This window comes from Oryza sativa, chromosome 2, assembly GCF_034140825.1.
Source record: "Oryza sativa Japonica Group chromosome 2, ASM3414082v1".
Lineage (NCBI taxonomy): Eukaryota > Viridiplantae > Streptophyta > Magnoliopsida > Poales > Poaceae > Oryza > Oryza sativa.
The window spans coordinates 22244547-22254333 of NC_089036.1; the positions used below are offsets into that span (position 1 = coordinate 22244547).

Genomic DNA, 9787 nt, shown 5'->3' on the forward strand with positions numbered 1-9787 from the left:
GTTCCTTGCAGTGAAACCAGCTCACTCGATTTCAAGTCTCAACTTGACACGGGTGCTCGCATTTACGGTTGAACAAAGTTGCAAATTAAGTTTGTTTTAGAGCTGGTTTGGTTTGAGGCCTAAATTGGCCTTACAAATATTTGTCAATTTCAATAGTGTTTATTGTCTATTTGGTTTGAAGCCAAATTTTGGCATGCCTAAGAAAATAGGCCATTTCAACAGTTAATTTAGGCTATTTTGGCTTCAATCCAAACATAATTTTACCTTTGCCAAAATTAGCAATGCCAAAATTTGACATTGACAAAAATTGATAAGGCCAATTTAGGCCACAAACCAAACCAGCCCTTAGTTACACAAGCTTCCCCAAAAATCTCTTTGTAACAAGATCTAAAATTTGATGCAAGCAGGCGCGGCGATTTCATAAAAAATATTGCACGCAAAACCTTGAAAATATGGCATGTAGGAACCATGTGCGAAACTGTGATTCTTCAGTCAGATACCAATCAACACACCCAGGGTACGAGCTAGGCTAAATGCATTTCTTTTCTTCGAGGGAAAGGGACTAATTATTACTATTATTCATAAGGTCATAGTCATTGCCTGCATAGTGGCGAATACATTTCATAGCAACAAGAGGTTCTTTGAGAGCTACTCCATCGTTTCAAATTATAAGTCGATTTAACCATTTTCCTAATTAAACTTAGTTATATTTAACCATCTTTTTTAAAAAAATTAACATCTAAAATATCAAATTAGTTTATTCCATTAAATTTAACATTAATGTATTTGATAATATATTTGTTTCGTGTTAAGAATATTATTATATATGTTTTTTTAAAAAACTTAGTAGTTCGATTAGAAAAAGAAAATCGTAGCGATTTATAAAATGAAACGTAGATAATATCCGGTAGGTGAGCTCATTCATACTCGATCAGCGTACTATGTGTATATAAGGTGTCATAGCAGCACTGGGCCGGCATGGAGAACTACCGAATGAAGTAGATAGAGTAGTTCATACCGCTCTCGTTCGTTCGCGGCTCCTTCCTGCTGCCTGCCTGCCTGCCTGCCTGCTGCGTTTCGATCGATATCCTCTGCATGCAATTCTGACCGGGTCGTCATCGTCGCGAATGATGCTGCTAGGTTCCCCTTCGTCCGGCGGCTACGGCGGAAAATTCGCCGGAGCTTCACCGGCCGGTGGGACGACGACCATGGCGCCGTCAGCAAAGCAGCCGAGCAGCAGAGCTCCTCCTCCTGGGATCACTGGAGGTAGTAGCTAGCTAGATCTCGATAGAGCTAGTATTATTACTGTAATAATTTCGTATCTTTCTCACGTTCATAAAAACATATATATGTCGAAGGGCGCAATGACCTGCGAATTCTTTCGCCAGCAGCAGCAGCAGCAGCTGTTGGAGGTCTTGAGATGAAGAAGCCGGAAGCAGAGGGGATTGCAGAGAGCCTGCAAGCGACGGTAAGACTAATTGCAGAAATTTTGATGGAAGATCTGTTAAATTTTTGTCCACTAGAGACGTAGTTAATTTGAGATGGGATGAGTAAAAAGTTAACTTATTTTGTGACTTCCATACCACTTACATCCTATATACATTATAATTAATTACATGCTAATCTCTACTATTATAAAAATTAAAGATGTTTTTGCCAGTATTTTGGTACATCATCTGTGTATGAGTCAGTTTTTAAGTTCAATTACTTTTGAAAATACATATCTATATTTGAGTTGGTTTTTAAGATCGTTCACTTTTGGTAATCATATAAGAAATCTGTTTAAAAAAACTCGCATGCTAACCTGAGACGATCGGACTCCTAACTGCAGCTCAGGATTTTCTAAAAATATATATATCCAACCGAACCCCCACAGTGAATTTCATCTTAACTAAACCATATAACAACAATAAGATTAAAATAGACTTCACCCGTTGCAATACAATGGCATTTTTTCTAGTCCTATAATAATTATAATATAATTATACTATAATTATATTTGACAGATTTTGTAAGGTTTTCTGTTGAATGATGGATATGTAGTCCCTTATTTTTTAAGTTAGGGTGACAATACTATAGTTTAATTTGGTGGGGTCTCAAATTTTTAAATTTGGAAACCATTGTAAGGAAAAGTATTGATTCAAAACATAAGCGCAAGTATTGATCCCTTGCTATTTGTTTGCTTAGCATGCATGACAGGGACAGTCTTGTAGGCGCCATGGTCCATGGAAGTTTTGCACCTTGCATGACTTGTTCTGGACACGTACGCATGCATATCAAAGACTGGTATAACAGTGTTCTAAAAAAAGACTGGTGTAACAGGACTAATTAGCATGAGTCTTCTTTGACACCGACTTGTGTTTGTCTTATATACAATATTAGATACGCATATATTTCCTCCGTTTAACATTTGTCATTCTAGCATTTTCCACATTCATATTGATGTTAATGAATCTAGACATATATATCTATCTAGATTCATTAATATTAATATGAATATATGAAATGCTTGAATGACTTACATTGTGAAACGGAGGAAGTATATCGCAATCAACGAGGTACACGCAGTAAATATTATGACCCTTTATATATATATATATATATATATATATATATATATATATATATATATATATATATATGACACAGGTGATTTTTTTTAATGTTTGATAATATTTAGTGCAAATATGTAAAAGTATATGTTAAGGTTAGAGTTAATTTCATGGATGATAAAAGAAATCATAACAAAATAAACTATATAATTTTTTGAATAATTAATATGAATAGTCAAATGTTGAACTAAAAGATAACAGCGTCAAATATTAAAAAAAAATGAAGATGCATAGTAGATTGGATGTCCAACTTCTTTTCTTCGTTCGATTCCTTAATTTGTTGGAGAACTTTCAACCATTTAGGATTAATGAAAGACTGTTTAGGATTTTAACTACGCAGGATTAATATATATGGAGGATAATAAGAGGGTCTCCAATTAATTAGTATGAAAAACTACCCAAACCCATGAATCCGTACATGCTACGTTTTCGTCCTATCTTACGATAAAGATAGAACCCACTAAATCCTAAAGTTCAATATGCAAATATATCATATTATCATCTTCTAACAATTATTATATCTTAAATATCATACAAGCATGCTATATTATCTATAATTTTATTCTATAATTTATTAAATTTTAGAGCTTTAAAATGCAAGCATGTTAAACCACCATCCTACATAATTTATATAATATTTTAATATATCATCTCTCCATCATTTATTATAATATCCTATATACATATATATTTTATCCTCACATAATTAGTATTATTTCTCTCTTCTATAATTAAGCCATATCACACAATTATTTCTAGCTCTTAGATGATTAATTTATGGTCCAAATTATCCTGCTCTTTTTCTTCTCACTATACCACCTTAATTATTTTTAACCCTTAAATGACTAACCTATTGTCCAAATTATTCCCCTTCTTTTCTTCTCTCTTAAAACCCCATCACTTTATTTTTACATTTAAATCATCATTCTATGTGCTATTTAAATCATCATAAACCACATCAACTTATGTAAACTTATATTATCTAGCTATCTTACATATTATTTTTATCTATTGTTATTATACTAAACTCCCGTAGCAATGCGCGGGGTTTCACATAGTGGATTGAACAACTAATACCGTCTCATTATTTACTAATACAGATTTTTAGAGTATTACCCGCTCTTTAAAATATTACAATTTAGATTCTAAACTAAGCACATCACTATATGTTATTTTTCGAATTTTTGAAATGACTAAATTATAAAAAGAACTAGTCGAGAATTTAGGTCAGGTACATCTCAATATTTGTATTTCTTGATAGTTAAATTTATTAGTAGTTCCGAATTTTCAAATCAATAAAATAAAATAATATATTGAGACAATAAGCCTAACACAATGCAACTTGATATTTTCAATACACAATTGTTATTGTATATAGAAAAAATATATGGATCTTGCACTATATCCTTTGTTGAGTTCATTATATATTGTTGTGATGAACGCTGCAGCACAGGAAAGAACTCGAGGCAAGTATAAGGAAGCAGCTCCAAGGAGTGGAATTATCACCATCCCCATATGACACTGCATGGGTAGCTATGGTGCCACTCCGGGGTTCGTCTCACAATCCAAGCTTCCCTCAATGCGTCGACTGGATACTAGAGAATCAATGGGACGATGGATCATGGAGTATTGACGGGTCCATATCCACAGCCAACAAAGATGTCCTATCATCTACGCTAGCATGTGTTCTGGCACTCAACAAATGGAATGTTGGTAGGGAGCACATCAGGAGAGGTAACATATATCAATATTTATATATAGATACACTTAACAAGTTAATGTTCATTTCTATTTTCTTTAAACATTTTTATACTCATTGAAATTTGGGTTATACTCAATTTAAAACTTAGAGCCCAAACACCATAGTACCTCAGTTAATTTCTCTCAGTTTGGTGTGATATGGTAATTTAAAACTTAGAGCCCAAACAAACCATATCACACCATGCATGGTTGGTTATGTTAACCAAACAAACACCATGCATGGTTATGTTATAGCTAAAACAAGCTTGGGTAATAAAATCTTTACTGTAAGAGAAATCATTGTCAAATACTTCTATTAAGTCTATTAGTTTTTTTTTTTACTACGGGATACCTACATATTATTGAAATTTTCATGATGAGATATATTTTAGGACTATATGTCGCAGTAAAGATTTAACTATACGAGGGTACCTTTCAACCTTTCCACATTAATTGCTTTAATCATATCTTACTCTTAAACGTCTTAATTAATCCTATGGTACGACGGCTGCAGGACTAAGTTTCATTGGAAGAAATTTCTCGATTGCGATGGATGATCAAGCAGTTGCTCCTATAGGTTTCGGCATCACTTTCCCAGCTATGCTAACCCTTGCCAATGGGTCCGGCTTGGAAGTCCCCGTCAGACAAAACGATATTGATAGTCTTAATCACCTTCGGGAGATGAAAATACAAAGGTTTAATTGCCAATATCAAAGTTTATCCTAGAATGGATATTTATATTGTTTCCGAATAAGTTTATAACAATTTCCAAGCACATCAACTTTTTAAAACTAGATAAAACTGATCATCCGCCAACTTTTTTTAAAAAAATGAACCTTTTCAGCTAAAATTGTAAAACTAATAATCTCTGAAACTATTTTTTTTACACATAATTTAGCCACGATGGGCTACGGGTGCGTGGCAACATTGTTTGCCACCAATCCAAGGCAGAATGATCAAACAACTGCTACGCCATGGAAAAATATGAATAAACCTAGCCCATGCATTAAATTGCGTTAGCTCAAAGTAAAAGAAAAGACCTGAACATTTATTAGCTAGCCAACTGGGTAATTATTAATTTCAATTTTACAATATATTTTTTTGACAAAATAATAATACAAACGAGATTGCAAACGATTGATTTGACGTATATCTGAGTTACAAGTAAATTATCCTGAATGTTTTGATTCATTAATTTAGAGAGGCCGGGAACCATTCTCGTGGAAGAAAGGCCTATATGGCCTATCTGGCAGAAGGATTTGGGAACCTTCTGGAGTGGGATGAAATCATGATGTTCCAGAGGAAGAACGGGTCATTGTTCAACTGTCCTTCTTCAACTGCTGGCGCATTAGCCAATTACCACGACGATAAAGCTCTCCAATACTTGCAATCTCTAGTCAATAAATTTGACGGTGTAGGTGAGTTTGTATATATACTTCTCCTTCCGATTCTTTTATTTAAAAAAATTACTCTGTTAATTCACTTTTAACGTATGTTTGACCATTTAATTTATCCAAAAAATACATAATTATTATTTATTTTGTTGTGAATTAGTTTATTATTAAACATATTTTGAGCATGTGATTTTTTTTATATTTGCATAAAATTAATGTTTTGAAAAAACGAACGATCAAACGCATGTTTATCCAATGAATAACAGGGGGCAGTATCAAGAACTTGCTACATTCTGTTATTAATTAAGTACTTACTAATACAGTAGTACATTGTTGCAGTGCCAACACTGTATCCACTAAACATATATTGTCAGCTTTCAATGGTGGATGCGCTTGAAAACATGGGAATATCTCAGTATTTTGCCAGTGAAATAAAGAGCATCCTTGACATGACATACAGGTAATAACCTCGAATAAATATTTCTGTTTGTTTGTATATATGAGCTCAAATATTGATGATCAAGTTTACAGTTCCTGGTTAGGGAAAGATGAGGAAATCATGTTAGACGTAACAACGTGCGCAATGGCATTTCGCCTTTTAAGAATGAACGGTTACGATGTTTCCTCAGGTGCGTTCGAATTCTGGAATTTGATCTTATTTCATATTGGGGTTCATCTAGAATTTCTTTTGATTTAACGTATTTGATTAAAATACGTTGCAGATGAGCTATCTCATGTTGCTGGAGCTTCAGGCTTCCGTGATTCGCTTCAAGGGTATCTAAACGATAGAAAATCTGTACTGGAAGTATACAAGACCTCGAAACACAGTATATCAGAAAATGATTTGATCTTAGATAGCATAGGCTCTTGGTCAGGCAGCCTATTGAAGGAAATGCTGTGCTCTAATGGGAAAGGAACTCCAGGCCGTGAAGAGGTTCTTGCCTTCAATTTGAAATTCCCATTTGGCCATTTCGCTTCAGACAGCTCAGTTTGTGTTTAAATGAGAATTTCGCTTTTGTAATTTCAGATCGAGTTTGCTCTGAAGTATCCCTTCTACAGCACATTGGAACGTCTAGTCCACAGGAAGAACATTGTGCTTTTCGACGCTAAGGGCTCCCAGATGCTGAAAACAGAGTGCATGTAAGGCTTTCATCGAAAATATGCAAAATCTGAGTAAATAAAATAACACATGAGGTACTAATTCCCTTATGCTTCTTACTGTACTCGATCAGGCCTGTTCATGACAGTCAAGATTTTCTAGCTTTGGCTGTCGATGATTTCTGCATCTCTCAATCTAATTACCAGAATGAACTGAATTATCTCGAAAGGTTGGTGTTCCAGGCCGTTGTCATGTTATTATTCCTTTTTTTTAAAAAAAAACAACTCAAGATCAATACTGTTCCAATATGGTTCTAACCTAGACAAATTGCCAAAAAAAAAAACTTTTTTTACAGTTGGGTGAAAGACAACAGACTCGACCAGCTACATTTCGCACGGCAGAAGATAACATATTGCTATCTCTCTGGTGCTGCCACCACATTCCGTCCTGAAATGGGCTACGCTCGCACCTCGTGGGCAAGAACCGCTTGGTTGACGGCTGTTATCGACGATCTCTTCGATGTTGGTGGATTAGAACAAGAACAAGAAAACCTCCTAGCATTAATGGAGAAGTAATTAATTAATATGTCTTCTTTTTTCTCAAAAATGTTGCCATGTTTTATATCTCTAGCGAGCTAGCTAGCTAATTTATCTTCTCTGCCATGCAAAAAATGGTTCTCATATATAGGTGGGAAGAGCCTGGTGAAGATGAGTACTACTCTGAAGATGTAAAGATCGTGTTCCAGGCTCTTTATAATACGGTGAACGAGATTGGCGCAAAGGCTTCCGCGTTACAAGGCCATGATGTTACCAAGTACCTAGTAGACGTAGTGAGTCACTCTCGTTTTTGCGCGATTGCTTGAATTTTTTTTGTTGCATACTCCCTCTGTCGTAAAATATAAGGCACTCCCATCTGTCCAAAATCCGTTATATTTTGGAGCCGAGGGAGTATTCGCTTACTTCCGGTTAATATTAACAAGTTAGAATTCTCTCTATATATGTATCTGCAGTGGCTACATGTGGTGAGGTGTATGAAGGTTGAGGCAGAATGGCAGAGGAGCCAGCATCTGCCAACGTTCGAAGAATACATGGAAAGTGGCATGGTGTCACTTGGACAGGGCTGTACGGTGATGTCGGCATTGTTTCTGATCGGAGAAAAGCTCCCGGAGGGTATTGTCGAACTTGAAGAATACGATGAGTTGTTCAGGCTGATGGGCACTTGCGGCCGTCTCCTGAATGACATTCGAGGCATTGAGGTACGTACTTTGTGACAGAAAGTCCATGCTGTCCTTGTCCTCTTTTTTTTTTCAAAATTTTGGTAGATATGCAAATTAAAAATTTTAAGGTGTAAGTAATCCGTAAGATTGTGTATTTATTAGTTCCAACGGAGAAAATCTGGTACGACATTTCTAAGGCCCTAATTATTAACAAAAATTTCACAAACTGCGGTTATTTTATCAAGATTATCTTTTTGTGCAATTTTGACCGGAAGTTCATAAAAATTAAAAAAAAACAATTTTATCATAAAACTACAACTTTATACCCTGTATATATGTGTGTGTGTCTAACATGTAGAGTTGTAGAACTAACTTTCAAAATCAGGTATTGTTTTAGTTCTATGAAATGCCTAGCTAAAGACTGTAATTTTGATAAAATAGTTATAAATGTTTTTCTTTTAAAAAAATAATTTAATTATTACTCTAATTTGTTTTGGAAATACTAGTAATTAGCCATGGTTGCTAGCTGCTGGTCAGTTAATTAGAGCTTGCAAGTTCTGACGAAGCATTGCTTCTCAAATTGCGGCGCAGAGGGAGGAGTCGGACGGCAAAATGACGAACGGCGTCTCGCTGCTCGTTCACGCTAGCGGCGGCTCCATGTCCGTAGACGAGGCCAAAACCGAAGTGATGAAGCGCATCGACGCCTCACGGAGGAAGCTGCTGAGCTTGGTCGTCAGCGAACAGGAAGGCCCTATCCCGAGGCCGTGCAAGCAGCTGTTCTGGAAGATGTGCAAGATTCTTCACCTGTTCTACTACCAGACCGACGGATTCAGTTCTCCCAAAGAGATGGTCAGCGCAGTGGATGCAGTCATCAACGAGCCACTTCAACTCAGATTATTGTAGATTCATCTCTGTCACTTTTTCTTTTTTTTTTTTTGGATACTAAAGTACTACCAGTGTTGCATGTAAAAGCTGAGGTAATCAGAATGTGGATGACTTAGTTGGGATTACACAGTTTGATCGATGGCCGCACTAATCTGGTTCATAATTTTCACCGGTTTGTGGACAGAGTGGAACCATATATAAGAGAGTAGAGGATGGTCGTCGTCCATACTCAAATTTGTTAGGATTTGCGTCATGTATGTTATATGAAAGAGCAAATAAATACATAGGTTAGGTATGTGTAATAAACAGAGATACGATGTAAGTATCCAGAGCTGGTGGCTACCAGAACAACATAATCGTACATCTTTGGGGTATGTTGTCACGACCTAGCACAGGATGTAAATTGTACACTCCATCCCAAGAAAAAACCTACTTCTGAGAACAAATCTGGATAAATAATTGTCTGGATTCATTTTTAAAAGTTATTCTTTTGTAGATAGAGAATATAGTCGTGGTGTGTTGGAGGATATGGCCCTGACCTCGCCGCCGGTGTAGTTGGTAGATAATGAACCTGCAGAAGAAAGCAAAAAACCGTAAAATAGAGTAGAGGGCACGCAGGGAGGAAGGACGAAGAAAGGAATCGAGGAACGATAGATATATGAAAAATATAGATTCTGTTTAATTCTTCGTTAACTCTTCCTAAACAATTACAACTCTTTAAATAGATTCTAACTCTGCTTCTTATCCTAACAAACTGAACTACTTATCTCTAAGAAAATGACTTGATGCTTAATGATAAAAAACCGAAGACAAATTAGAAAAACATTTCAGATCGGTCATT

At 35.7% G+C, this 9787-nt stretch overlaps 1 protein-coding gene across 3 annotated transcripts; it reads left to right on the forward strand.

The window, feature by feature from the left end:
* Positions 1-971: 971 nt before the first annotated feature.
* LOC4329724 (ent-cassa-12,15-diene synthase-like) lies at positions 972-9386 on the forward strand. Of its 3 annotated transcripts, none has more exons than XM_026022597.2 (14): positions 972-1266; positions 1389-1468; positions 4061-4346; positions 4867-5047; positions 5553-5770; positions 6086-6206; positions 6278-6375; positions 6469-6680; positions 6774-6886; positions 6979-7074; positions 7201-7416; positions 7533-7674; positions 7855-8100; positions 8653-9115. In XM_026022597.2, the coding sequence occupies exons 1-14, from the start codon at positions 1128-1130 to the stop codon at positions 8962-8964; spliced, it is 2460 nt and encodes an 819-aa protein (XP_025878382.1). In that variant the 5' UTR covers positions 972-1127; the 3' UTR covers positions 8965-9115. The 3 variants fall into 3 exon arrangements, with proteins under 3 accessions (XP_025878382.1, XP_066163120.1, NP_001403615.1); XM_066307023.1 differs by having other exon boundaries at positions 1392-1468; NM_001416686.1 differs by having other exon boundaries at positions 979-1266; positions 1359-1468; positions 8653-9386.
* The last annotated feature ends 401 nt before the right edge of the window (positions 9387-9787 follow it).

Excerpts from the sequence above, each read along its gene's own strand:
- LOC4329724 (NM_001416686.1), top strand. The coding sequence starts at position 1,128 with ATGATGCTGCTAGGTTCCCCTTCGTCCGGCGGCTACGGCGGAAAATTC. Across the intron at positions 1,267-1,358 it reads TCCTCCTGGGATCACTGGAG|GGCGCAATGACCTGCGAATT; the intron begins GTAGTAGCTAGC and ends TATATGTCGAAG. Across the intron at positions 4,347-4,866 it reads TAGGGAGCACATCAGGAGAG|GACTAAGTTTCATTGGAAGA; the intron begins GTAACATATATC and ends CGACGGCTGCAG.